The 27,993-nt window shown below is 55.2% G+C and overlaps 1 protein-coding gene across 3 annotated transcripts; it reads right to left on the bottom strand.

The window, feature by feature from the left end:
* Positions 1 to 271: 271 nt before the first annotated feature.
* Positions 272 to 27,755, bottom strand: LOC128818241 (succinate dehydrogenase [ubiquinone] iron-sulfur subunit, mitochondrial). 3 transcript variants are annotated; one of them, XM_053997390.1, is made up of 22 exons: positions 27,553 to 27,662; positions 25,604 to 25,790; positions 25,456 to 25,525; positions 25,243 to 25,304; positions 25,047 to 25,164; positions 24,331 to 24,456; positions 22,191 to 22,369; positions 21,902 to 22,005; positions 21,705 to 21,816; positions 21,525 to 21,632; positions 19,038 to 19,189; positions 18,585 to 18,729; positions 17,714 to 17,807; positions 16,881 to 16,966; positions 16,632 to 16,760; positions 10,250 to 10,374; positions 8,835 to 8,920; positions 5,886 to 6,022; positions 5,381 to 5,497; positions 3,485 to 3,586; positions 2,489 to 2,611; positions 272 to 503 (listed from the first exon to the last, which is right to left on the bottom strand). In XM_053997390.1, exons 1-22 carry the CDS (start codon positions 27,657 to 27,659, stop codon positions 426 to 428), a joined length of 2,547 nt encoding a protein of 848 aa, XP_053853365.1. In that variant the 5' UTR covers positions 27,660 to 27,662; the 3' UTR covers positions 272 to 425. The 3 variants fall into 3 exon arrangements, with proteins under 3 accessions (XP_053853365.1, XP_053853364.1, XP_053853363.1); XM_053997388.1 differs by lacking the exons at positions 272 to 503; positions 2,489 to 2,611; positions 3,485 to 3,586; ... (2 more) ...; positions 8,835 to 8,920; positions 10,250 to 10,374 and adding an exon at positions 15,471 to 15,819 and having other exon boundaries at positions 27,553 to 27,755; XM_053997389.1 differs by lacking the exons at positions 16,632 to 16,760; positions 16,881 to 16,966; positions 17,714 to 17,807; ... (10 more) ...; positions 25,604 to 25,790; positions 27,553 to 27,662 and adding an exon at positions 13,558 to 13,731.
* Positions 27,756 to 27,993: the final 238 nt, after the last annotated feature.

Below are 27,993 nucleotides of genomic sequence, written 5' to 3'. Positions count from 1 at the left end.
CAGGAATACAAACCAGGATCCCACGGGGTGGGAGAGGACACCTCGCTCCTGGTGGATCTGCCCCCACCCTGCACCCCAAGAGCTCCAAACCCTCCAAATCCTCAGGGATTTCAGGATCCCTCCACCATTCCCTGCTCCCAGCTGATCCCAGGATTCCCAGAGCCTCCCAGCCCCGAGAGCTCTGGGATGGCAAAACGCTCCATGAAGGGATTTAATAAATAAATGAATAAGAAATGAATAAGAAATGAATAATAAAGGATGGAGCCCGAGCTGTTCTTTACAGCCTTTATTGCAGGTGCACAGGCAACGCCCTGCTGGAGCCACCCAGGTGTGAGGGTCACTCCAGGGTCACTCCAGGGTCACTCCGGGGTCACTCCGGGGTCACTCCGGGGCCACTCCGGGGTCACTCCGGGGCCACTCTGCCCTCAGGCAGTCGCCGCCTTCTGCTTGTAGGTCGCCATCATCTTCTTGATCTCTGCGATGGCTTTGCCGGGGTTCAGCCCCTGTGGGAGGGGCTGGTCAGAGCCTGGGGGGGCTGGAGCACCTCTCTCCCACCTTCCCTCCCTCTCCATCCCTTTCCCTCCCTCCCTCCTCCTCATCCCAGCCGTACTGAACTCCCAAATCTGCTGCTATTCCATCTTTTTCCCCCTAAAACCTGGAATTCAGCTGATATTCTCCTTCCTTTCAAACCCTGGGAGGTCACAGGATGGGTTACAGTTGTAATAAACTCCCAAATCTGCTGCTATTCCACCTTTTCCCCCTAAAGCTGGAATTCAGCTAATTCTGTCCTTTTTAAAAAAGCTGGGAGGTCACAGGATGGATCCAAGTCACAGCAAACTCCCAAATCTGCTGCTACTCCACCATTTTCCCCCTAAATCCTGGAACTGAGCTGATGCTGTCCTTCCTCTCAAGCACTGGGAGGCCCCAGGTGGGATCCAAGTCACAATAAAATCACAAAGGAGTTGCTACTCATAGAAACACTCAGTACAGGAGGTGCTCAGCACTCCCTTTTTTCCCCCAGAACCCTGATTCCAGCCATATATTCTCCTTTCTTCCAAACCCTGGGAGGTCACAGGCTGGATCCAAGTGACAGCAAACTCCCAAATCTGCTGCTACTCCACCTTTTTTCCCCCTAAAACCTGGAATCCAGCTGCTGTAGTCCTTCCTCTCTGCACTGAGCAGGTGCTCAGCATCCCTTTTTTTGGATGGAGCTGAGCTGGTTATGTCTTTCCTTCCAAACACTGGGAGGTCAGGCTGCATCCAAGTGACAGCAAACTCTCAAATCTGCTGCTACCCCACCTTTTATCCCCTAAAAGCTGGAACTTGGCTGATATTGTCCTTCCTTTCTGTGCTGGGAGACTGCAGGACAGATTGAAGTCGTAGCAAACTCACAAAAATATTTGTTAGAGGGGCTGCTCAAGATCTCTTTTTTCCCTAAAAATCCGAGTCCAGCCTGACATGAACCCTCATTTCCAGCCTGGGGCCAGCTCTGACTCCAGCCAGGCTGGGAATTCCAGGGGCTCCAGGTGCAGCTCTGCCTCATCCCAGCCTCACTTTGGGGGCAGGCTGGGAATTCCAGAGGGTCCAGATGCAGCTCTGCTCCCTCCCAGCCTCAGTTTCCCTGGGAAGAGCGGCCCAGCCTGGAGCAGGACGCGGAGCTGGAGCTCCCCTCCTGCCCCTGGAGCCAAACTCTCCCGGGGAGCTGGGCTTTGATCGGGATCAAAGGGAGACACAGGACACAATTCCAGGTTTTTACGGCCGTCTGGATTTCCAGAGGCAGCAGGCAGCCTGGAACAGCCTGGCTCCAGGGCTGAGGGGTTGTCCTGCTCTGGGATGATGAGAGCTGTGGGCTGGAGCCCTGACAGGGAGCAGCTCCTCACTCCCAGCAGCGAGGCTGGGAAGAGGCACAGCCACACTGGGAAAGCTCCCTCTGTTCTCCATGGGAAGGGCTCAGAAATTCCCTGGAGCTCTCCTGGCAGGGCCCTGCTCCCAAATCCTGGGGTCAGAGGAGGAAAAGCTGATCCCAGCACCGGGGAGCTCCAGGCTCAGCAGAATGGGGCAAGTTTGGGGAAACTGAGGCCTAACAGGATCTTTTCCTATGGAAACCACCAGGAATTTCAGAAAAGACATGGAAAAGGGATGGGGAAACCTCACTGTGGCCTTGCCACCTCAAGGCAGCCTGGGAAAGGGAGGGATGGGGACAGGCAGTGACAGTATAAGGGGACATGATTTGAACTGACAGAGGGGAGGTTTGGGTGGGATATTGGGGTAAATCCTTCCCTGTGAGCAGGGAGAGGCCCTGGGCTGGAATTCCCAGAGAGGCTGTGCCTGCCCCTGGATCCCTGGCAGTGCCCAGGCCTGGCTGGAGCAGCCTGGGGCAGCGCCATGTCCTGGTGCCACGGCAGGGCTGGCACTGCCACCGTGACCTGACCGCTCCCTCCATGGCAGCCCGTGCCCCCATGTCCCCGTGTCCCCGTGTCCCCCGTACCTTGGGGCAGGTGCGGGTGCAGTTCATGATGGTGTGGCAGCGGTACAGGGAGAAGGGATCCTGCAGCTGTGCCAGGCGCTCCTCCGTGAACTCATCGCGGGAGTCGATCATCCAGCGGTACGCCTGGGGACAGGGACACTGCTGGGACAGGGACACTGCTGGGACAGGGACACTGCTGGGACACTGCTGGGACAGGGACACGCCTGGGGACAGGGACACTGCTGGGACACTGCTGGGACAGGGACACGCCTGGGACAGGGACACGCCTGGGGACAGGGACACTGCTGGGGACAGGGACACTGCTGGGACACTGCTGGGGACAGGGACACTGCTGGGACCGGGACACTGCTGGGGACAGGGACACTGCTGGGGACACCACAAACTCTGCTGGGGACAGGGACACTGCTGGGGACACTGCTGGCACCAGCTGGGGATCCCACAGCAACACCCACCCAGGAGTGCTGGGCCAGGATTTTATATTTTGTATTTTTCAGATCCTGTGCTGCATTAGTGCCTAACTCTAAACTCCACACAGCCTGTCAGCTGCTGCTCCCCCGTTCTGGGCAGACACAGCAATTTCTCTGGACCTGAAACTCAAAGACACCCCCCAGCCTCAGGCCCTGAAAAGTATAAACAAAATGAGTCGGGGGCAGCAAACTGGGGGTAAATGACTTCATTACCTGAAGCTGTAATTGGAGCATTAACCCCTGATAGGTAAAAGGGGTTAAAAATTTATAATTGTCTGAAAAACTTGTGCCCATCGTCCATTTTGGGTGTGGCCTCGGAGGCTCCTGACTGCCCAAGGTGTATCTGTGGAAGGCCTTCAGTGAACACCCACTTTATTCTCTTAGCCCTGTCTGGCCTCTGCTCCAGGCAGCCACCCCAAGGCATCGACACCAGCCAGGTGACACTGGCCAGGTGACACCAGCCATGTGACACCAGCCAGGTGACACCGGGCAGGTGACACCGGGCAGGTGACAAAGGGTCTGTCCTCACCTGCATGAGCACGGCGGGGCCCAGGTACTTGTCCCCGTTCCACCAGTAGCTGGGACAGCTGGTGCTGCAGCAGGCACACAGGATGCACTCGTAGAGCCCGTCCTGCGAGGGAGGGGACACGGCAGGCTGTCACCGCGGGGCTGGTGACACAGGGGCTCCACCCCTGTGAGCAGCTCCCATGTGAGCCTGTGGGGCAGCAATTCCTGAGGGGAACAATCCCAACCCTTCCAGACTGGGGCCAGGAGCGGCCCCCACGGTCCTCGTGGCCCCCTCCCCTCCCAGGGTATTCCATGGTTCCAGGAGCCACACAATGAACCAGGATCTGCGAGAGCAGGGGAAGGGCACGGCCTGGAGAGGAAGGGGAAGCTGCTGGATTCTCCTGCACTCCCACCTTGGGCTCCTGCACTCCCACCTCGGGTTCTCCTGCACTCCCACCTCGGTTCTCCTCCATCCCACGTCCTCCCAGCCCGTCCCAGCCAGGACAGGCAGGGGTTTGTCCCCAGTGGACCATCCCAGGTGTGCTCAGCAGGAAGGGAGCACAGAGTCTGCCTGGCAGCCCTGAGGCAGCTCAGGGTGCAGCCTGTCCTTGAGGGCAACCCTGGCACTGGACGGGGCTGGTCCTGGATCACTTCCCCCTTTTTATGGGCAGATTTCCTTCCAGACACAGGAGGAGTTTAGTCCTACATGGAAGTGATCCAGGCAGCTCAGGGTCCCCCGAGCCTCCCTGTGGCCCAGCAACTTCTCCCAGACAGAGCCCAACCTGGCTTAATTCACATTCCTGAAAGTTATTCTGGGATAAAAGTTTGAGTTCAGGAAGATTCCTGGTGCCAGAACTCCCAGCAGCTCCTAACAAGCCTTAGGGAAGAGCTCCCAGCCCCGAGGGCAGAGCTCCCTCTCCTCACTCCAAATCTAATTTTTAACTGCACTGCTCCAAACACTCAAGGATTTAAAGGAATTCTTCAGCCAAATCCAAGTTTCTCCTGCACACAGGCTGATCCCAAAGGGAGAGGAATTGCAGCAAAGGGATCAAGGGTCATTTTCCAGGTGTGGCTTTTGGGCTTCCTGGTTCCCACCTGGCTGAGAAAGGGACTCCGAGGGCAGGGAAAAGTCCCTTCAGAGCTCGCAGGGATCAGAGAAGCTGGAAGTGGTGCAGGAGAACAAACTGCAGCCTCTGGACAGAGATTCCTGCAGCCTGTCCAACCCTGGGGCTGCTCAGGTGTCACACTGGGGGCTATTATGGGATGTCAGCTTGCAGACACCCAGGAGACACCTGCAGCGTTTCCCTGAATCCCCTTTGCTCAGCCTCCCTTCCTGCTGTTCACATCCACCTCTCCCTCCCCAAAATAGAGATTTGGTGCTTCCACAGCAGAGCAGGGACAGGCTGAGCTCAGAATCCTGGAATGATGGATCCATCCTGGCAGCTCAGGGGAAAAATCCCTCCTGCTCTGCTGCTAATGCCTGCAGCAGCCATGGAAATCCACCCAAACCTTGGCCACACCATCAGCCTTGTAAAGAGCTGTTCCTCATCCACCCTCAAAAAGCTCCCCTCAGAATCCCCCCTGCTCAAGACAGACACCCCAGATTTTGCACTCTGGCTTCTCCCAGGAGATTTCTAGGCTGCAAAACCCCAGCGAGCAGGGAGCACAGCCAGACACCCTCTCCCCACTGGAATGCTCCAGCCTGCAAGCTGCAGAGTGCTCCCAGCAGCAGGAATTCCACAGGGGAATGGGATGGGGGAGGATGGGATCAGAGCCCGCCCCGGCAAGCCCAGCTCCCTGCCCTGAGCCAGCAGCCCCAGCTGTGGGGCCGTGTCCCACACTGCGGGGTCGGGTCTGAGCGCTCAGCTGTGAGCCCGGGCTGCTCTGGCAGGGGTTTCAGCACTGAAATTGCAGTGACCAGTTTCTGGCGGTCCTCTATGGACTGCAGGTACTGCTGCTTGCCCTCCTGCGACTCGTCCTTCTTCTTCAGGTAGGGCTCGATGGATTTGTACTGGGCGTAGAAGTTACTCAGGTCCTGGGGCAGGAAAGCACAGGGATCCGGTTATGGGGCTGAGGAGAATCAGGGAACATCCCCAGCTGGATCCACCCCAAATCCCACCCCTGCTGCCCAAGCCCTGGGGCCCTGGACCCCTCCCTTCAGCCCCACCCTCAGGGGCAGAGCCTCTTCCCAAAATCCCACCCAAATCCCCTCCTGGCACAGCTTCACCCCAAATTCACACCTGAACACCCGGCCAGGAGGTGCCATTCCCTCCCCAGACCTGCCACATTCCAGGCCAGCACACCTTTAGTCACTGGGACCCACCCCAGGCACACGTGAGCCCCGAGCCCTGACCTTGGTGGCAGCTGCCACGCCCTGGTCCCAGCCCAGGGTGTCCCCTGGCCGCTGCCAGCCCTGCACTCACCGGAACCAGGTCCTTCACCACGTACATGTGGGGCAGGGGGTAGATTTTGGTGACTTTGCTGAGGTCACTGTCGATTTTTTTGATGCAGGCCAGGGTGTTGCCGCCAGCGATGTTCATGGCACAGGAGCCGCAGATCCCTGAGGGGGAAAAGCAGAGCCAAGTGTGGCATTCTCCCTCCTGGCCCCAAAAACCCCCCTGGGATGTCCTGGGGAAACTCTACTCGGCTCTTCCCAATCTACCAGGATCCCAAAAAACCTCTTCCCAACCTGACAAGATCTTGGAAAACCCCTTCCCAACCCACCAGGGTCCTTACCCATCCCAGAAAAGCTCCTGGAAAGGCTCTTCCCAACCTTCTGGGATCCTCACTTACCCCAAAAAAATCTCTTCTCACTGCACGAGGGTGCTCACCCATCCCAGAAAACCTTGTCACAAGTTCTGGAAAAGCCTCCTCCAGAGGCCTCACCCATCCCAAAAATCCCTTCTTGTTCTATCAGTGTTTTCACCTGCCCTGGAAAAACCTCTTCCCAACCTGCCAGGGTTCCAAAAAACCTCTTCCCAATCCACCAGACTCCCCCCAAAAAACCCCTCCTGCTCCACCAGGGTCTTCATCCATCCCACAAATGCCCCAAACGAGAAGAAGGCTGGAATTCGCCACCGGGGTCGGATGTTTTTTAACTTTAACAAGGATCAAACACAGGAGCTGCTTCCATTAGCACCAAAACCCCTTTTTCCATGGGGCAGCTCCTTCCCCAGCAGCAAATGAGGGGGCTTGGGTGTGATTCGGGGAGGGGAGAACATCCAGCCTCACTCTCAGGCTTGGGGCACGAGGTGGGAGCTGAGAGAGGCATAAAATAAATAAAAAATAAAAAAACACAACAAAAAATGGCATTAAAACGTGGGAAACTGCTGCAGCCTCCTCAGCCAGAGAATCCTGGGGCTGGCAGGGATGGAAGGGACCTGTGGGAATCATCCAGTCCAACCCTGGAGCAGGTGGCACTGGAATGTGTCCAGGAGGTTTGGGAATCTCCAGAGAGGGAGATCTGGGACCTCCCTGGGCACTGTCCAACCTTTTCTGCCCCTAAAAGCCCCAATTCAGCCTGGTTTTGTCCTTCCTATCTGTGCTGGGAGGTCACAGGACAGATCCAAGCTGTAGTAAACCCACAAGTATGTTGCTACTCATAGGATTAGCTGTCAGAGGAGGTGCTAATCCCCCCTTTTTTTTTCCCTAAAACCTGGAATCCAGGCTGACACTGCTCTTCCTTCCACACCCTTGGAGGTCACAGGATGGATCCAAGTGACAGCAAACTCACAAACCTCACTCTACCCTTTTTTCCTCTAAAAGCTGGAGTTCCACTCCAGGGAAAGAACTTTTTCCTAAAGGTTCAGCTGGAATTCTTGTGTTTTAATGGAATTTTTGTGTTTTAATTTGTGGCTGCTGCTCCTTGTCCTGTCTCTGGGCACCTCTGGGAAGGGTCTGGCACCATCCCCTGACACCCCCTGGAAATATTTGTAAGGACTGACAGGATCCCCTCTCAGCCTCCCCATCTCTGAAACAAACAGGCCCAGCTTCCACAGCCTCTCCTCACAAAAGGGGAATAAAACAGCCCAAAGCATCCTGAAATTCAGGAATGTAACCCCATCCCCCCAGGCAGGAGGCCCCTCCCCTTGTGCCGGTTCCCAGGGCACAAACTGCCCTCCCAAAGGTGACAGGAGGCAGCAGGGCCACAAAAATAGCCCAACAAAGGGATGAAATGACACCTCTGAGGGTGTCCCAGCCCCTGAACTGCCACGAGGTTTTCCTCCCACTGCAGAAAGGCTGCCAAGCATTTTCCAGTCAGGTGGGGAGGGCAGCAGGGCCGGGAGCACGCGCCTGCAGCGGGAATGTGGCACCGGGGGAGCCACAGAGGGGCAGGATGGAACCAGCCCGGCCTGAAAACCCGTCCTGTCCAGGGAGAATATTCGGGGCAAAGTTCTGGCTGTCTGGGAGCCCCACTCCGTGTGGAATTCCTGCCCTGCCGTGCAGATTCCGGAGGAAAAGGTGCCTCGGGAGTGCTGCTTTCCATTCACACCCCAGACAAAACATCCCCAGGCACTGCCTGCCCTGAGACTGCCCCTGCCTGCAGACCCAGCTCGTTAATCCAGAGCCATTCCAGCCAGGAATGCACTCCCACAGCCCAGCAGGACCCTAATCCAGAGTCATTCCAGCCAGGAATGCACTCCCACAGCTCAACACAACCCTAAATCCAGAGTCATTCCAGCCAGGAATGCAATCCCACAGCCCAGCGTGACCCGTGACTCAGGAGTTTTTCCCAGGGGAAGTCTGAGAGCAGCCCCAGACCAGATTTGGGAGCAGCCACAACCCCAAATCACCAGTGCCCTTTTCCTCAATCCACCCCTGCCCTCGGCCAAAGGGCCAAGGAGAAGATTCCTGGAGCTGTTCCTCGAAGTCCTGAGTGCTCTCTCTCTCCCAGTTCACCCAGTCTGATTCCCACAGCAGCACTGGCACAGCCCCTGCTGCTCCCACTCCAGCCCTGCCCTCCCAGCCTCGCCGCTGGAATCTCTCCCTGATCTCCCCATGCACTGGGAGGCAGCACAGGAACCAGACTGGGAGAGAAACTGGAACAACTGGGAGCTGTGGAAGGAATTACTGGAGCTGGCAGCTCAGAACTGTGTCATTACACCCTGGGAGCACCAACTCCAGCTTTACTCCTTGGTTCATGTGGGTGTTTTATTCCCATGGGTGGGAGGGGAGGGTTCTGAGCCATTTTAGTCCCTGGTTCATTTGGGTGTTTTATCCCCAGATGTGGGAGAGGAGGGGTTCTGTGGAGTGTGACTCCTTGGTGTTTTATCCCCAGATGTGGGAGAGGAGGGGTTCTGAGCTGTTTGGGTCCCACAGACAGCACACACAGCATCCCAAGGGCATTCCAGGTGGGAATGTGCTGTCCTTACCCTCCCTGCAGGACCTGCGGAAGGTCAGCGTGGAGTCCATCTCGTTCTTGATCTTGATCAGGGCATCAAGCACCATGGGCCCACACCTGAGGCAGAAATCCCAAATCACCGACCCTGCAGAGCCCCCAAAGGCAGGGTTTGACCCCTGCACCCACGCTCAGCAGCACCTAGAAGGGTTTTTATCAATTCCCACGAATTCTGTGTGAATGCCAGGGATCAAGCAGGGATCTCTGCCCAGCAGGGCAGCCCAGGGGCAGGCTGGGTCACACTCTTGTGCTGAGCACTGAGGGTTCGGCCGACCCAAACCCAGTGACCTGTGCTGGCCCCTTTTCCCCTCCCTGGGTCAGGCTGAGACAGCCCTGCCTGGCCCCGTGAGTCAGGGACACGGGACAAACACTCAGGGACAATTTCTGTCATTTTACACCCGGGGCAACACCCAGGGATTATTCACTGGGGCAAAGCCACCCCAAAAAACAGACCTGTGGCTCCTCTGGGGTTTGAGTAGGGGCTGGGTAGGAGGGGGAGCTCCTGGAAGGGCTTGGGGTGGATCCCTCAGGAAGGGTTTGGGGTGGATTCCTCTAGAGGAGCTCCTGGGAAGGTTTTGGGGTGGATCCCTCTGGAGCAACTCAGGGAAATCCAGGGCCAGCATCCACAGGGAGGTTTCTGAGCCCCTTCCCAGGATCCCAGGGAAGCAGGAGCTGTTCTGGGAGACCACAGCCAGGTGTGGATAAACCACGGGAAGGGTGGATAGAGCTCCCACCATCTCTCCCTGGGAATTGTGAGCTGCACATGGAATTCCATTCTGGAATACACAATCACAGAACAGGCTGAGCTGGAGGGACATTCTCATTCCATTCCCAGGGGCAGGGACACCTTCCTCTATCCCAGGTGGCTCCAAGCCCCATCCAGCCTGGCCTGGGACACTGCCAGGGATGTGGAAGCCACAGCTTCTCTGGGAATTCTGTGCCAGCATCATGGAGAAGAAATCCCTCCAAGTATCCCATCTAAATCTCACCCAGGGAAGAATTCCTTCCCAGTATCCCACCCAAACCTCTCCTCTTTCAGTTCAAACCATCCCTTGTCACTGTTCCTGACACCTGCCAGGCCACCACCTGGCCTTGGGAAAAGCTGCTCTCCCTCTTCTTTGGCAGCCCCCAAACTTCCCAAATAAATCAAGTTTATTAAAGCCACCAGCACCTCTTTAACCCATCCCAGGGATGGTCCAGAAATGTGGAAAACGTGCTTTTTCCTGGGATAACACCCACGGTGCCTGTGGAAAATCCGCTTAAATCTGCTTTTTCCTGGGATGACGCCCACAGTGGCTGTGCCCACAACGAGCTGCTCTGTGCCAGAGGTGAGCAGCCCCTTCCCTGGAGCTGGGATTGCTCCCAGCCCCATTCCCAAGGGACACCCACTTGTTCAGGTCCACCTCGTAGGTCTGCATGCGGGGTTTGTCCCCGGCCTTGTCGGGGTCCCATCTGTAGATGGCGAATTTCTTCAGCCGCGGCGCCGCCGCCGCTGTCTGTGCCTGCCGGAACACCTGGATCCAGGGAAAAACAGCCTCAGATCCCAGCCTGGATCCAGGGAAAAACAGCCTCAGATCCCAGCCTGGATCCAGGGAAAAACAGCCTCAGATCCCAGCCTGGATCCAGGGAAAAACAGCCTCAGATCCCAGCCTGGATCCAGGGAAAAACAGCCTCAGATCCCAGCCTGGATCCAGGGAAAAACAGCCTCAGATCCCAGCCTGGATCCAGGGAAAAACAGCCTCAGATCCCACCCTGGATCCAGGGAAAAACAGCCTCAGATCCCACCCTGGATCCAGGGAAAAACAGCCTCAGATCCCACCCTGGATCCAGGGAAAAACAGCCTCAGATCCCAGCCTGGATCCAGGGAAAAACAGCCTCAGATCCGGGGAAAAACAGGATCCACCTGGAAAAACTCAGATCCCACCCTCGGTCCGGGGAAAACCAGCCTGGATCCATCCTGGATCCCGGGAAAAACAGCCTTGGATGCCACCAGGCTGTATATACACGTACATAAAGACACAAAAAGATAATAACCACATTTATATTTCCACTCAGCTCTATATACAAACATGATATATATGTTTGGAATTACGTGTGGATATATATGTGCACACTGTGCTGCATGTACTCACATTATTATTATTATTTTCTATTTATATATTGCATTATATAGTATCAAACACGTTGTACATTGTGGATTTTATTTATAAATTATATGTATGTGTCTATAAATTATATGTATGTATTTGTATATTCTACTGACTTGTCATTATAATGATGTAATCACATGTTTAATTTATTTATATGTTCTGTTTACGTTTATAGTTTCCATATTTATAGTTTCTATATTTATAGATTCTATATATAGTCTATGTATTTATAAAGTGTATATTACATATTGCATGGAACACATATTTGTATTTATATATATACACATATATATGTATATATAAGTACACAATGCCATTTATATGGGATGAATTTATATATTCTATGCATATTTATAAATTACATGTATTTATAGATGTGTTTGTAAATTGTAAGTATTTGTACATTGTGTTGTATGTGTAATTACAATAATTTTACATCTATATATCTTTCTATATATCTTTATGTACACTTTTATATACATTACTTATATATATATGTCTGTCTATATATATGTCTATATATAATGTCTGTAGATAAATGTGTATGTACACATTATATGAATAAATTTATAGATAAATATAAAACCATAAAATTTACAAATACATAAAGTTACATAAGGACTTACATATATTATGTACATAATTATATATACAGATAAATTAAATGTATTCATATATAAATTTTTAAATTTTATATAAATCTATCCTGGGGCTGCCCCTGCCCGCAGCCAGATCGATATTCCTGAAATTCCAACCCCCAGGGCTCTCCCTGCCCAGTTATCCCAGAATTCCCCAGCAGCTCCTGCTCTTCCCAGGATCACCCTTGGCCCTGCTCCCACTGCTCTTCCCAACCTTCTCCTGGAACCTTCCCTCTGCTCTTCCCAACCTCCTCCTGGAGTGTTCCCTCTGCTCTTCCCAACCTCCTCCTGGAGTGTTCCCTCTGCTCTTCCCAACCTCCTCCTGGAGTGTTCCCTCTGCTCTTCCCAACCTCCTCCTGGAGTGTTCCCTCTGCTCTTCCCAACCTCCTCCTGGAGTGTTCCCTCTGCTCTTCCCAACCTCCTCCTGGAGTGTTCCCTCTGCTCTTCCCAACCTTCTCCTGGAGTGTTCCCTCTGCTCTTCCCAACCTTCTCCTGGACTGTTCCCTCTGCTCTTCCCAACCTTCTCCTGGAACCTTCCCTCTGCTCTTCCCAACCTCCTCCTGGAGTGTTCCCTCTGCTCTTCCCAACCTCCTCCTGGAGTGTTCCCTCTGCTCTTCCCAACCTTCTCCTGGAGTGTTCCCTCTGCTCTTCCCAACCTTCTCCTGGACTGTTCCCTCTGCTCTTCCCAACCTTCTCCTGGAACCTTCCCTCTGCTCTTCCCAACCTTCTCCTGGAGAGTTCCTCTGCTCTTCCCAACCTTTTCCTAGAATGTTCCCATTCCCACTGCTCTTCCCAGCCTTTTCCGGGAATGTTCCCCCTGCTCTTCCCAGCCTTTTCCCGAGCCACTCCCCAAATTCCCTGTTATCCTTTATCTCCCCCAAATCCTTCCCAGACCCTTGCAGCTGCTCTCTGCCCCCAGCCCCCCCCTTTTCCCGGCCATTCTTCCCCTATTTCACCTCTTCCTCCTGGATCTCTGCTGCCCCCAGCCCCTCCTGCCCCCTCCCTCCATCCCCTTCTCCCGCTCCTCCTTCCCTCTCCCAAATCCCACAGACCCCCACAGCCCCTCTGCACTGACCCTATTCCTTCCCAAACCCCACAAACCCCTCCAGCCCCGACCCTATTCCTTCCCAAATCCCACAGACCCCTCCAGCTCCTTTCCCACTGATCCTATTCCTTCCCAAATCCTACAGCTCCTCTCCCACTGACCCTATTCCTTCCCAAACCCCACAGACCCCTCCAGCCGCTGACCCTATTCCCTCGCACCCCACCCCATTTTTCCACGCACTCTTCCCAGATTTTACCGCATTCCAGTCCCCCCGGCCCCTCTGGAACTTTCCCCCCGCCCACCCCAAATCCCGCACAGCCCCTCCCAGATCCCACAACACCCTCTCTCCCACCCTTTCACCCTGCCCACCACAATTCCTTCTTCCAGATCCCACAGGCCCTCTCCAGCCCCCTCCCCACAGCCCCTTCCCCCCTCTTCTCCCACCCACTCTTCCCACCTTTTACCTCATCTCCTCCTGCCCCCAGCCCCTTCCCCAGCCCTGCCCTCCTGTCCAGCCCCAATTCCCACACAGCCCCTTCCAGGCCCCGCACTCCAATTCCAGATCCCACATTTCAATTCCAGACCCCGCACTCCAATTCCAGATCCCACATTTCAATTCCAGACCCCGCACTCCAATTCCAGATCCCACATTTCAATTCCAGGCCCCGCACTCCAATTCCAGATCCCACATTTCAATTCCAGACCCCGCACTCCAGTTGCAGCCCCCTCCCCACAGCTTCCTCTCCCCCTCAGCTCACCGCCCTTCTCTTCCACGCCCATCCCGGACCCCTGCAGCCCCCGGCCGCCTCTGCCACGCCTCCCCTCCCTCCATTGCCAGCCCCCGCGGCCGCCCCGGCCCCTCACCGCCCGCGGCCCGGCCCGCAGGAGCCGCGCGGGGACTCCGCTCCTCAAGGAGACTCCGACCGCGGCCGCCGCCATCTTGGCGCTGCGCAGTTCCGCCCGCCCCGGAAGCGCCCCCGCCGCCGCCATGTTGCTGCGCTGACGGGAAGGGGCGCCCGCCATTTTGAGTGTGGCGGCGCCCTCAGGAGAGGCGCCATGTTGGGTGTGGCGCGCCCTGTGGGACACAGCGGAGTGGCGGGGGCAGGACGCCTAAATTCCCCTTTTTCTTTCCTAAATTCCCCTTGTTCTCTCTCCGTTAATTTCCAGCATCGTTATTTTGCATGGAGGTACCTGTGCTGCCACCCCCCTCCTCAAATGGACCTGCCCCGACACCAATGGGGCAAATGGTGGACGCTGGGGAGCAAAGAATCCCAGAGATACTGAGGTGGGAAAAGCCCTCCAAGGTCCCTCCAGGACCGTCAAGTCCAAGCTGTGACTGATGCCCGCCTTGTCCCCAGCCCAGAGCACTGAGTGCCTCATCCAGCCCTTCCTTGGACACCTTCAGGGATGGGCACTCCAAACCTCCCTGGGCAGCCCCTGCCAAAAAAAATGCCCCCCTCTTGGAAATTGTTATAAATGCATATTATATGATTGGGTTTTTGCAAATATTAAAATGAATACTGTATGTGTTATGTTAGAAAGTTATGCTGTATTAATCACTTTTAAGTAGTGCGGTAAATATAGTTTTTAGGCTCTAGCATAATATTAAAATAGAAACTATGTGATATAAGATACTTTTTGTAACTAGCTTGAGGAATGGATAAGAGAACCAAGAAATTCTTCATATACAGATAACAGCAACAAGACACCAAAATCCAGAGAATTATTGCCTCCTTATCGGGTCTGTTCAGACTTCTTCCAGACTTCTAGGAGCCAAGAAATTGATTTATAAGATGAAGGAGGGGCAGAAACTAAGCGGAAGACATCCTTTGTTTGAAAAAGAATTTTTGAATCATGTATGAGATATATGAATATGCAACAGGCTATTGCTTTTAAGGGGTAATCCTTTGTTAGCAAGGTGTGATTTTGTGGCTTAGTGCCCAAGAGCAGCTGGACGTCCATAATTCTTTGCTTTTTATTTTTCTAACTCTGATTGACAAATTCTTATTGCTCTAATTTTTACTACTATTTTTGTAACTATTACTATTAAACTTTTAAAATTTTAAAACAAGTGATTGGCGTTTTGCACAGAAATGATGTAACTTTCCTAATTATTTTTTAATTAATTATGATAGTTACTTGTAAGCAGTGCCAACTTTTAGCTAGCACAAGTTAAAACTTCTTCACAGACTCTTACTTCCATTTTGATCATGAAATCACTGAAACCTTGAGTTTGTTAAAGCTGACCCTGACAAGCTTCAATAAAGCCAAAGGGAATTGAAGATTGGACATGTGGGATCTCAAATTTATGGCCCTTTAAGGACCCTGGAGTAAGAAGAAGATAGAGAGGAGACTGAGGCCTGAAAAAGACAAGAAAAGGATGATAAAAGAACTGAGGAAGGTGGCCCAGCTTAGCATGAAGAGTAAGAAATCCATGACCAATAGTGGACAGAATGCTAATCAATGAAGAGTATTATTAGAACCCATGACCACTAATTTCTTTGGTAAAGACGTGTAGATAAATGAAAACATTTTGTATTGATGTGGAGGCTGGAGCTCTGTCAGCCACACACAAACCCTGGCTGAGTTTAAATAACGTGACGCCTGACTAGCCAACACCACAAAAACAGTGGTAGAGAAAATTTTGGAGGATTTTGGTAACTCCCCCACCCCTCTGAGCACTCCCTCTCTTTCACTCCCAGTTACTACTGATGGAATTATTAATTAATAATTAATTATTAGGCTATTTAATTCCCCAGCTTTTTCTTCACAGCAAATTCATTTATTAAGGGAATTGCAAGCAACACACACTGGGGGAAAAGGTGGAGGGAGAAGAAGGGGGAAGAGGAGGAAGCGGATGAAGAGGAGGAAGAGGAGGAAGAAGAGGCCCGGCTACGGCGTGAAGTGCCACCACTGGAAGGCGAAGGGCCGGCGCTGGACGCTGGTGCCGCAGCGCACCTCGCCCAGGCTGCCGTGGTACGAGGCCACGTCCTCCAGGAAGCGGCAGCACAGCCCCAGCGGCTCCAGCAGCGCGCGGATCCGCCGCTCCAGGCAGCACTCGCCGCCCGCCACCGGGCCAAACGGCTTGGGGATGCCCAGGTCCCTGGCCAGCACGATCATGGTGACCTGCGCGGTGACAGCGGTGTCAGAATGGGGGATGCCCAAGGGCTTGGGGATGCCCAGATTGATCATGGTGACGTGTGGGGTGACACCAATGGGGACAGTGGCATCAGAATGGTGATGCCCAAGGGCTTGGGGATGTGCAGGTCGATCATGGTGACGTGTGGGGTGACACCAATGGGGACAGTGGTGTCAGAATGGGTGACGCTGAAGGGCTTAGGGATGCCCAAGTCCCTGGCCAGGACCTGTGGTGACCCGTGGGGCAACACCAAGAGGATGTTGGCATTGAAGTGGATGACACACCTGGGGATGCCCAGATCATGGTGACCTGTGGGTGACATGACCAGTGTCGGGGTGGATGAAAACAAAGAACAGACACTGATCACCTTCCTCTACCCTTCCCAGCACCTCTTTTTGGAGCTGCCCTCCCTCAGGGCAAATCCAAATCCAACAGAACTCCCCCTTTTTTATCATTAAAACACGCCTCACCCCTTGCAATTTCACCACTTTTTTAAAAAACCCCACTGCAAGCACCACAAAGCCACCAAAGCTGTGTTAGACTAGTGTTTATCCATGCCTGCTTGGATATATTTCTTTTTGCTAGACAGCTGGGGTTTTTTTTTGGGAAAACTTTGGACTAAACATGCCTCTCACCTTGCAATTTCACTGCTTTGAAATGGTTTTGCCTCAAAACCCCAAAGCCACCAAGCTGTGTTAGACCTGTGTTGATTTTTCTTTTTCAAGAAAACTTTGGGGACTCATCCTGGCTGACTGAACTGTTTTTTGTGGAGGACCCCAGGGTGGGAACCCCCCCTTACCGTGTTGGGGAAGTAGGGAACGGCTTTTCCCTGCTTGTCCAGCTTGAAGAGGGCCGGCAGGTCGATGATGTCCTCCTCCAGCAAGCCCAGCTCCTTCTTGAGGATATCCCTGTTCCAGTCGATGCAGCGCTGCAGGGGACGGAGCAGAGCAGAGAGGGGCCCAAATCCCACCGCTCCCTGTGGGGTTTGTGCCACGCCAGGGTGGTCCCTGCCAGAAATGGGGGCTGTGACCCTGAGTATGGGGATTACCTGCACGTACTGGTTCTGCTGCGCCAGGACGTCGTTGGAGAGCACCTTGTTGATGGTGACGCGCTTGGTGTCTGTCCCCGAGTACCCTAAACACACGAAACGCCCTCAAAATGAAGCAGCGCTGGCAGGAGCCTGGCTTGAGGTGGGGTATAGAGATGGAGAAAGCCCAAAAAGCCCAAAAAAAAAGCCCCCAAAGCCCCAAATCCCAATTTCCTGAGGCTGGGGTGAAAGCTTGGGAAGCTGAGGGGAGGAAATCTCTGCCCATTGGAAAGAGCATTAGAAAAGTCCTGTCATCCGTCTTCCTGCCCAGGGGACTCCAGTGGATTTCTCCAGAGTGTCCCCCTCCATGGGGTCACCTCTGGTCTGGGGACAGCCAGAGGAACCCTTGGAGATACAGAGACCTTCTCCCAGCCATGCCACAGATCAAAACCACAATGAAAGGGAAAAAACCCAGTTCTAATCTGGACAGGAGAGCTGCCAGTTGTCCTGTTCCGTGCAGGAGCTCCATATCCTTGGAGATACGGAGACCTTCTCCCATCCCTGCCATGGATCAAAATCACAATGAAAGGGAAACCTGGTGCTAATCTGGGGGGACATGAGAGCTGCCAGTTGTCCTGCTCCGTGCTGGAGCTCTGCTGGCATTTCCAGAGGCTCCATCCCTGGCAGCAAACATCCCCTCCACGCAGAGGCCCTTATCTCTCCCATCCCACTCGCTTTCCCGAAATAGGGCCGGAGGAGGCCGGGGGCGGCGGGCAGGCATCCCGCTGAAGGACACCCAGCGGGGAAATGTCCCCGCGTGGCCCCGGCTGTGCCACCGAGCGTTGTCCCCTTGCCTTTGAACATGGTGGCTTCTCCCTGTCCCTCCTTCTGCTTCTCGCGGAAGAGCCGGTAGCAGGCGGCCGGGCTGGCCAGCAGCATCCGGAATCGCTGCGGGAACACGGCCGGCTCAGCTGCAGCCCTGCAGCGCCCCAGGGACTCACTTCTGCAAAAACCTGAGCTGAAACTCTTAACATTGGGAGTCTTTGCTGTTATCTAGTGTTTCGGTTAACCCATGGAGGGTTTGTGGGCCTAAATATTCCTTTTTTGAGCCATCCAGGTCAAGGCTTGGTTCCCCTGAGGGAAAAACTTATGTGAGAAGCAGCCAAAGCCATGATAGAGTGAAGAGAACTGATCTGGGAAGATGTAGGCATAAATATGCCTTTTTTTTTGAGCCATCCTGGTCAAGGCTTGGTTTCCCTGAGGGAAAAATCCATGTCAGAAGCAGGGAAAAGCATGATAGAGGGAAGAGAAATTATCTGAAAACATGTGGGCATAAATATTCCTTTTGGTTTTTTTGAACTATCCTGGTCAAGGCTTGGTTTCCCTGAGGGGAATAATCCATGTCAGGAACCAGGAAAAGCCACAACAAAGGGAAAAGAAATGTTCTGCAAACCTCTGGGAGATGCTGAGCTGCTGCAAACCCCCAGGAATCTTAAGGCTGGAATTTCTTGGATACCTTTACAGGCACTTTTTGCCTTCTATTTGTGTTCATTAATAGCCCAGCAAATCCCTTTTTTTGTGCTCAGATCCATCATTTTGGGGTGGGGAATGAAACCCAAGCAAACACTGGCTGGGGGTGCCAAAGGAACGAGCTCCAGGGTTTTCCCAGAGGGATCGGTGTCCCGGAGGAGGAACCCTGGGGCAGCACGAGGGGTCTGGGGGTACCTTTTTGTCAGAGGTGGGGACAAAGGTGACAAACTCATTGATGTTGCCCATGGCCAGCCAGTCAGAGTAGAGCTCCACGGGGGCCTGGACACGCTGGGCATAGAGGAAATCCCGCACCAGCCTGGTCATCCTGCGGCCCGCGGATCTGGGGGAGAATTCCCATCAACATCTGCCTGGACACTGGGATTGGGGGAAAATTCCCATCAACATCTGCCTGGACACTGGGACTGGGGGGATATTCCATCAACATCTGCCTGGACACTGGGACTGGGTGGATATTCCATCAACATCTGCCTGGACCCTCGGGTATAAATTGCCTCTGAGGTGGAGGAGCTGCTCAGGCAGTGTCTGATTGACCCAATTACCCCAATTTTGGTGGTATTTCAGGGCGCTTATTGAGGCTCTGCTCCCAAGTCCGTGTTTTTCCCAAATCTGTGTTCCCCCCTCTCTTACGCGGGGAAGCTGCTGCCGATGAGGATCCTTCCCAAGGGATACTCCTTGCCAGCCACGGACACGGGCGGGCTGACCTCCACGTTCCCGAAGGAGTCCAGGCTGGCCGCGGCCTCGAAGAGGGGCTCCTTGTGCACGTAGCCGAAATCGGGGCCCTGGGAAAGAGGAAATGCCCTGAGCCCCCACTGCTGCCATGGTGTTATCCTCCTGCAGGGTGGGCAAGGGGACAGGAAAGGGGACAGGAGAAAGGTCTTGGGTCACGGAGGTGCAGGAATAATTGGGACAACCCGGGAGCAGAGCCCAGGCCTGGAGCCGGAGCCAGATCTCCTCTCATCCCACAGCCAAGGTTCCAGTGTCCACATTAAGCCAAGGTTTAAGTGTTCACAATAAGTCAAGGTTTAAGTGTCCACAATAAGTCAAGGTTTAAGTGTCCACAATAAGCAGGACCAGATCTCCCCTGTTCTTCCCAGCCAAGGTTTAAGTGTCCACATTAAGCCAAGGTTCCAGTGTCACATTAAGCCAAGGTTTAAGTGTCCACATTAAGCAGGACCAGATCTCCTCTGTTCTTCCCAGCCAAGGTTTAAGTGCCCACAATAAGCAGGACCAGATCTTCTCTTATCCCACAGCCAAGGTTTAAGTGCCCACATTAAGCAGGACCAGATCTCCCCTGTTCTCCCACAGCCAAGGTTTAAGTATCCACATTAAGCCAAGGTTTAAGTGTCCACATTAAGCTAATTAAGCAGCCCTGAGCCAAGTTCCTGGCTGGCTCTGGGAGGGAGGTGAACTCCAGCCCCTGAGGGTGGCTCTGCCCTGGGCTAAGAGCCACCCCAAGGGCTGCAGGGCACTTAAATCCTGCTTAAGGCCTCATTTCCAGGATTTACCATATCTGGGATTGGAGGAGCTGTGCCTGCAGGGGTAATTAGCGCTCGGCTCTGTGTGCCAAAGCCAGAGGAAGGGTTAAAAACAGGGCAAAACCGGCAGGGATGGGACCAAATTCCCACTTTCCCCTCTCTCTGGTTGGAGTTGATGTGGTCCCGCAGCCCCTGGGATGAGATCAAGTGTCCGAGAGGTTTGAGTTAAACCCCAGTCACTTATCAGGGCTGGGTTTCCATGGGGATAACCCAAATATACAGGTCGGGAAAAGTGAGCAGGGAGACCTAGGGGTGCTTCCACCCAGAAATTCCCTTTTTAAACCGAGGCTGTTTGGAGACGCTGGGGGAGAGGGAGCACAGCATTACCTGAGGCTCCCCATGCGTTTTTGGGGTGCATTTCTGGGGGATGGCCGGGATCAGATCCTTTTTTCTCTGGGTGCTGAGGGAGGGCCTGAGCACCAAACACCTGCTCCCAACTAATTTCAGTTTAATAAAATCATGGAGCCCGCCCGGTTTCAACTGTCAGGGCTCTGGTTCATCCCAGGTTTGCAGGTCACATCCAAGTCCTATCAGTTCCACACTGATTTTGAGAGGATAATTCCCTCCCATCTCCTTTTTCCCTGGCATGGGCTTCCAGGGGCTCAGGGCTTGACCCGTGCCCTTGGCGTCGGGCTAAGTATTCCTAGATGGAAAATGAGATTGGAAAGGTCGGGCTGGGGATTAGGGCAGGCTTCAAAGCAGAAATTGGAGGATAATGTATTAGCAGCTCAAGGCTGAGACTGCTGCTCTAAATATGAGGCAAAGCAATTCCTAAAGAGGGCAGATCCGCACGGCCGCCCGGCGGATTCGCTGGATGAATCCGGGACTGGATGTTCCCATGCCAGGCATGATAAATTATGGATTTCAGCCCTCCCAAAGCCCCCAGCCTTCCCCAAAGGGACAAAAGCTGGGATTTGTCCTCGTCTCCCATTCCTGCCAGGGCTGGGGCTGCTCCAACGCCCGGCTGGGAGTCGGGGACGGCGACTCCGTGGCTGCCTGGGGTGTCCTGCCCTTCTCCCATGGGGGAATTTCCAAGGGATCGCCCAATCCAGCTTTTTCCCATGCTGGGCTCTCCCAAAACGCCCCATCTCCTTCTTGCCCTGGCCCTTTTCCTCGGCCAAGGAGCCCACAGGGATGTTCTGGGCGCTGGCTGGATCCGGTTCTCCTCCAAGGAAGTAAAATGACCCTCTCCTGCTTCCCTTCTCTCTCCTGCTCCTCAGAAGGTGCCGGATATTCCCAGGCACAGAGGAGGAAAGGAAAAAGCAGCCTGTCCTGGGATGCTCAAGGGGCAGAAATCCCATCCCAGAGCTTGCCTGGAGCCTTTCACTTCCAGGGGTGCCAGCTCCTCCTTTCCCCCTGGTCAGAGGGTTCCTGGGGGGCTGGGATTGGGTGAGGCTGGATGAGGGATGAGGGCATGAGGCTGGAGCTGGGTGGGAGGGAATCTCCACGTGGAGCTGCTCTGCTCTCATTTCCCAGGCAATAATTCCATGCACGGAGCCAAGGGCAAGGAGGATTTGGGAAATGGGAACGTGGGCTGGGCGTGACCCCAGGAGCTGCTCTGCAGGGAACCTTCTCTCACCAGCAGCTCCTTGACGGGGAGTTGCTCCATCCCTCTCTCCCGAGGGGAGTCCAGCACCACTGGGAAGCTCTTGTGCGGAGCCTGGGTGTAGCCGAGCTCGATCTCATCCTGAGGAAGGGAGGAAATCCCGCCTGGGGCATCGGCTGGGAAGGGTTTTCCCGGTTTTTGGAGCCCCCCTACCTGCATCCAGCGGTCTCCGCGGTTGATGTAGCCAAAGCAAACCTTCAGCTTGCAGCCGGCCTTGGCCACCAGGCTCTGGATCTCCTTGGTGAACAGGTAGTTGTCCTTCATGCTGGAGGAGAGGATGGAAAGGATGGAAATTCCCTGTTCCCAGCCCAACCCCAGGGCTGGCAGGGCTGGGGAAGCACCACCTGTACCTGCACACCAAGAGGTTCACCGGGGCCAGGGTGCTGGGGGTCATGATCCACGGTGCCACCCGGAACACCACGGTGTCCGTGAAGATCGGCGAGTGGGGGATGCCCTGAGGGAGCCAAGCAGAAATCAGGGACGTTCCCCACACCACTCCAGCCAAACACCTTCCCCTGAGGCCATTTTTGGGATCAGTTAATGGGATCGCTCTCCATTCCGGCACCATCCCGATCTGCTGGGTGCAGCCTCCCGTCTCCCCGTTCCCGGGAGTTCCCAGAATTCCCGGCCATTCCCGACCTCTGCCAGCGGCTCCAGGAGGCTGACGTGGATGGACACCAGCCCAGAGAAGGTCTCATCGGGGAAGCGCAGCCCCTCCACGAAGAAGTGGAGCTCGGCGGCCCCGCCTGGGTAGGGCACGGCGTGGAACAGCTTCCTGCGGCCCAGCACCTGCACATAGCGCTGCCCGAAGAAGGGATCTGCAGGGAACAGGAAACAGGAAAATCCCATTTATCGGGATTCCCGGCTGTTTCCTCGGGATTCCCACCTCTTTCCTCAGGATTCCTGCCTCTTTCCTTGGGATTCCCACCTCTTTCCTCAGGATATTCTTGCCTGTTTCCTAGGGATTCCTCCCTCTTTCTTCCGGATTTGTGCCTGTTCCCTTGGGATTCCCACCTGTTTCCTTGGGATTCTTGCCTATTTCCTCGGGATTCCCACCTCTCTCCTCAGGATTCCCGCCTGTTTCCTCTGGCAAGGAGCTCCCACGCTCCTGCTGTGCCCGGGGAAAGAGGGCTGGGTTTCCATGGGGATAACCCAAATATAAAGGTCGAAAAGTGAGCAGGGAAACCTGGGCGTGCTTCCCCGCAGAAATTCCCTTTTTAGACCGAGGGTGTTTGGAGATGCCGGGGGAGAGGGAGCACAGCTTTCCCTGAGGCTCCCCATGTGTTTTTGGGGTGCACTTCTGGGGGATGGCCAGGATCAGATCCCTCAGATCCCAGAGGAGAACCAGCTGTGACAGGCACCTTGAGGCAGGAGTTGAGGGGCTTGAAATTTTGTCATGGATAAGAGGGATGAGGGAAAATGTCTCAGCCTTTCCTCGGCTGGAGCAGCCTTCGGAAGTGTTTTCATGGAGTTTCTGCTGCTCCACAGGAGGACAATGCCCCAGGCTCCCCCTGCACAGAGGGACGAGCCCGAGCTTCTCCACAGCACATTCCTGGCTGGGTGAGGGATTTCATTCCCAGAAAATAAATCCTGGTGCCACAGTGAGGAATGAGGAGGGGGTGTGCTCTGGAGTGTGATGCCAACACGGAGAAAGCAGATGAATGACCCCTGGTTTAACACTCCAGCCCTGCTGGCAGCTGAGAATTATTCCATTTTCTGAAAATATCCCAATTTTTCTCTCTATTTATCCTTATTTTTAATAGAAATTATTCAATTTTCTGAAAAACCATCCCAATTAATCTCTTTGCCCCCTCTTTGTTTAACCCACCAGGAGTAAGAAACACTGGGGAAGCAGGAACCAGGAAGAGAAATAATTTAAAAACAGAGGAAAAAAGAAAGAAACCCAAACCACATGAAGTTTGCAGCAGTGGGCTCCGTGTCCCAGCACTTCCTGAGATTTATTCTCCCTCTTTTTACCCCAAAACAGAGCCAGCAGCTGGAGCTGCCTGGGCAGGGACAGCCTCACATCCCTGGGCGCTCCTGGAGCCGGGAGATGGAGCTGAACTCACCCAGCGGGAGGAAAATGAGCCAAAAGCATTCACCATTCTCTTGGTGAAAGCATTCTCTTTCACCATTTTCACTTCCCAGTTCTTGCAGCTGAGGATTTCGGTTCTCAGGAAGCCAAACAAACGTTATTTGTATTTAAATCCTCCTCTTCTTAAAACCACACCGGGCTGCCACCCCTTTGCTGCATGGCTTTGTGTCCCCCTCCCTCTGCTTGTCCATCCCCAGAGTTTTCCACAGGATGGAAAAGAAGGAAAAAATGGGGGAAATGGGGGGAAATAGGGGGAAAATGGGGGAGAAATTGGGGAGGAAATGGGGGGTAAATGGGGAAGGAGCGTTGGGGCATGGTGTGAGGAGCATGGAGAGGACAAGGTCAGAGATGGGAAGGAAAGGGCTTGTGGGGACCTCAAAATCATCAGGGAGGAGGGGGAAGGGGAAGTGGAAGGAGGGGAAAAGGAGGAAGAAGAGGAGGAAAGGAAGGAAGAGGGGAAGAGGAGAAAAGAGAAAAAAGAAAAGGAAGAAGAGGCAGAAAAGGAAGGGACAAAGGAAGAACAGGAAGAGGAGGAAGGGGCAGAAAAGGAAGGGGGAGAGAAGGAAGGGGAAGAGAAGAAAGGGGAACAGGAGGAAGAGGCAGAGGAGGAAGGGGAAGAGGAGGAAGGGGGAGAGGAAGGGGCAGAGGGGGAAGGGGCAGAGCAGGAGGTGAGGAAGGCCTTACTCTGCACATGGAAGACCCCAACTTTGTCGGCGTCACTGACAGAAACGGAGAGGACGATTTCGTAGCCCCGGGGCAGGCGCTGGGGCCCCTCTGTCCTCAGCACCATCTGAGCCATGTCCAGCAAATCTGGGGGCAAGCAAAGCAAATCGGGCGGGGCTCTCTACATTCCCTCCCGGAGTTTGGATCTCCTTCCCGAGACACCTGCTCCTCCCTCGCCACCAGCCCGGGCACCCTGGCAAACCAGAGCTGGTGCCTCGTGGGCTGTGACCCCAATGCCCTTTTCCCGTCCCTTCTCCCTGTGCGCCCTGGCACAGCTGGGCCGTGACCTCGGAGCGCCGCCGGGCCCGGCCCCGCGTGGGTTGGGTTTTCCAGGAACGGGTGGGTGGATTCCTGGCTGCCGGCCTCGCGCCTCACCGCGCGCTCCTCTCACCTGCGTGGAGCATCCCCGGCCCATGCAGCCGTGCCAGCCTGCCGGGCAGCCGTGCCAGCCCCGGAACCTCAGCCCTTCCCCAGGCCGGCCACCGTGCCCTGCCTGGCTCCAGTGGGTCGGCGCAGTGTTAATTCCACAGAAATTCCCACGTGGAAAGCTTGCTCAGCTGCTGGTGGGGAGCAGCTGGGTCCTGGGCTGGGTCCTGGGCTGTGTCCTGGGCTGGGTCCCTCTCAGGAAAGGTCACAGAGGGGGGATTTTGGGGACAGGGCATTTGGGGAGCCGTTACCTTCCCTGTTGAACACCTGCTCGCTGTCGCAGTCGGAGGGCGGGATGAAGGGGAATTCCTTGTCACAGCTGACCAGCAGGATGGCCCCGTGTCCCTCTGGTCCCCAGGCCCAGCTCGCCTAAAGCACCCCTGGGGCTCAGCGGGCTCGGGACTCACCGAGCCCGTGGATTTTCCGTGGGTGGGGGAGGCCGGGTACCTTGTTGGGGCTGTTCTTTTCCACCACTCCATCCCGATCCGCGTCCACGTCCAGGGAGATTCCTGTGGGGGCAGAGCTGCCTCATCCCCGGGCACGGCGAGGGGATCGGGTGCCAAACCCCCAGAGCCAGCAGACCTGGGTCTGCTGTCCCCATCCCTGCCCCCGCTCCAGGCACAAGGGGACAGGGACGGACTCCCCGAGCTCCGGACTCACCAACGCCAGTGAGGAACACCCCGGCTTGGTTGATGGGCTTCCCTCCCTCTGCGTAAAAGCTGACGGTGACCTGCAAACCCCAAACCCTACGTTGGGGCAGGACATTCTCCCTCCGTGGAGGTCCCGCTCCCGGGATCCCGCTCCTCACCTTGTTGTCGTTGACCTCGGAGCTGGCCCGGCTCATGCTGAACCTCAGCACCGTCCCCTCGTCCAGCGGCCACCGTGCGCCAGCGCCGGACACGGCCTCGGGCTCGGCGCGGCCGCGGAACAGCACGTCCACACTGACCCCCTCCGTGTGCTTCACGCCAAAGGCCACGGCCCCGGCGGGGGCCGCTCTGCCAAAAAACACCGGGAATTCTCAGGGATGTGCAGGGCCAGTGCGGCGTTCCCACCGGGATTCATTCCACTGCCCCGAGCGCGGCCAAGACTGGGCACGCCAGCGTCTCCACGCTCACCGCTGGCACCTTGCTGCCCTGCTCCTGCCTGGGAACTGGAATTACCCCGGGTTTAGGCCCAGCTTAGCCTCGTGAGTGTTTGCAGCCATTGCTGTGGGTAAGGATCTGTAATAATCCCAAATCACCTGGGCTCGCACTTCCCTGGGGAAATCCCTGTTTTTTTCCAGCACGGTGTTTAAACTCCTCAAAACACTGTGGCCATCCCCCTGAGAGGGTTTTCCATGGGAAACTCTCATTTTTGGGAGATTTTATCCAGCCCCAAAGCTGTCAGTGCTGCCCTGCTCCCAGTCCGATGTGCCCTTGCTCTTTCCCTCTCCTGGCTCCTTTTCCTGAATTTCCCTGCCTTTCCAGGTTATTATTTTTGGGCTCTTTGCCCCGACACCCGAGACCTCGCATTGATCAGGTTTCTCGGATGCCGCCGGTCCCACCAAACCCGCACCCTTGGCGAGGGGGGAGGAAATCCGAGCGCTCCTTTGCTCGCGCCTGGGTGTTCCTTAAATCCTTCAATTGCTTTTAATTACACATGGAAAAACTGGTTTGGTTTCCTGGTTCCTTGGATCTGGGGATCCCACTGGGAAGGGATTTGGCTTGGAGAGGTGCCAGGAGAGCTGGAACTGCGCTGCTTGGCTTGAATATCGAGGCTGGGATTTGCAACAGCAGCACTGACCAGAATTGAGCCTGGAATGAGCTTTTCACCTTCTTTTTCCCTTAGGGAGAACGATTATCCCAAAGTTCAGCACTGGGTTTGTTTCAGGGAAGTGGGGTTGGCACTGTGGGGATTTCCCACTTTCCCAAGGTTTTGGTCAAGAGATTTTGTGTTCTTCCCTTATTTTGCAGTCCCTCCCTGGGCTCCTGCTCGTCCCTCTGCTCTCCTCACCTCCCCGAGGTGCCCCTGGATCTGCTGAGCCCGGCGGGTCAGAGCCACTGTGGGCTGGGGTAAATACAGGGATGTTCAAAGCTTTCCAGGGATTCGTGCAGCTCTGCACAGCCCAGGGAGGGTTTTACCCACAAATTGCATCAAAACGGGGTTGGGGCTGTGGGATTTGGGAAGGCAGAGGGAAAAACGAAGAGCAGGGATTTCCAGAGGGATAAACAGGAGGGAAAAGTGAGGAGGAAGGTGAAGGTGGAGGAGGAAACGAAGTTTTGGGGGGGTCCCACTCTTCTGTGGACATCAGTGTAGCTGCCCAGCAGCTGTGGGGTTTGGGAAAGCAGGAGGAAAAAGGAGGGGCAGGGATTCCCAGAGGGATAAACAGAGGGAAAAGCAAGGAGAAAGGTGGAGGAGGAAAGGAAATTTTAGGGGTCCCTCTCACCTATGGACATCAGCGTGGATGTGGGTGTGGGGTTTGGGAAAACAGGAGGAAAAAGGAGGAGCAGGGATTTGCAGAAGGAAAAGCGAGGAGCAGGGATTCCCAGAGGGCAAAACAGGGTTGAAAGGTGAGCAGAAAGGTGGAGGAGGAGGAGGAGGAAAGGAGGTTTTGTGGGGGTCCCTCTCACCCATGGACATTGGCGTGGATGTGGCTGCCCAGCAGCCGTGAGGTTTGGAAAAGCAGGAGGAGAAATGAGGAGCAGGGATTTGCAGAAGGAAAAGGTGGAAGAGGAGGAGGAGGAGGAGGAGGAAGGGAAGTTTTGGGGTCCCTCTCACCCGAAGACGTCGGCGCGGACGTGGCCGCCCAGCACGCACAGGGCCTCGATGCGGTTCCCGTGCTGCAGCCGCAGCGTGCGGGGCTCCCCCGGCATCTCCCCGGCCATGGGCACCGGCACCGGCACCGGGAGCTGCCCCGCGGAGCCCTCACGGCCGCTGCTGCTCCTTCCCCCGGCCCCGCCGCCCTCCTCCTCCTCGCGGGGCTCGCGGGGCTGGGATGGCAATGGGAGCGAGGGGGCGGCTGGGCTGGACCTGTGAGAGCGCTGAAAGTGATCCGGGGGAGGGAGGGACGGGGGGACAGCGGGGGACAGGGAGGGATGGACAGAGATGGACAGGGAGGGATGGACAGGGATGGACAGGGAGGGATGGACAGGGATGGACATGGAGGGATGGACAGAGATGGACAGGGAGGGATGGACAGGGAGGGATGGACAGGGAGGG

Source organism: Vidua macroura, chromosome 23, assembly GCF_024509145.1.
Source record: "Vidua macroura isolate BioBank_ID:100142 chromosome 23, ASM2450914v1, whole genome shotgun sequence".
Taxonomy (NCBI): domain Eukaryota; kingdom Metazoa; phylum Chordata; class Aves; order Passeriformes; family Viduidae; genus Vidua; species Vidua macroura.
This window is presented reverse-complemented; position numbering and strand designations above follow the sequence as displayed.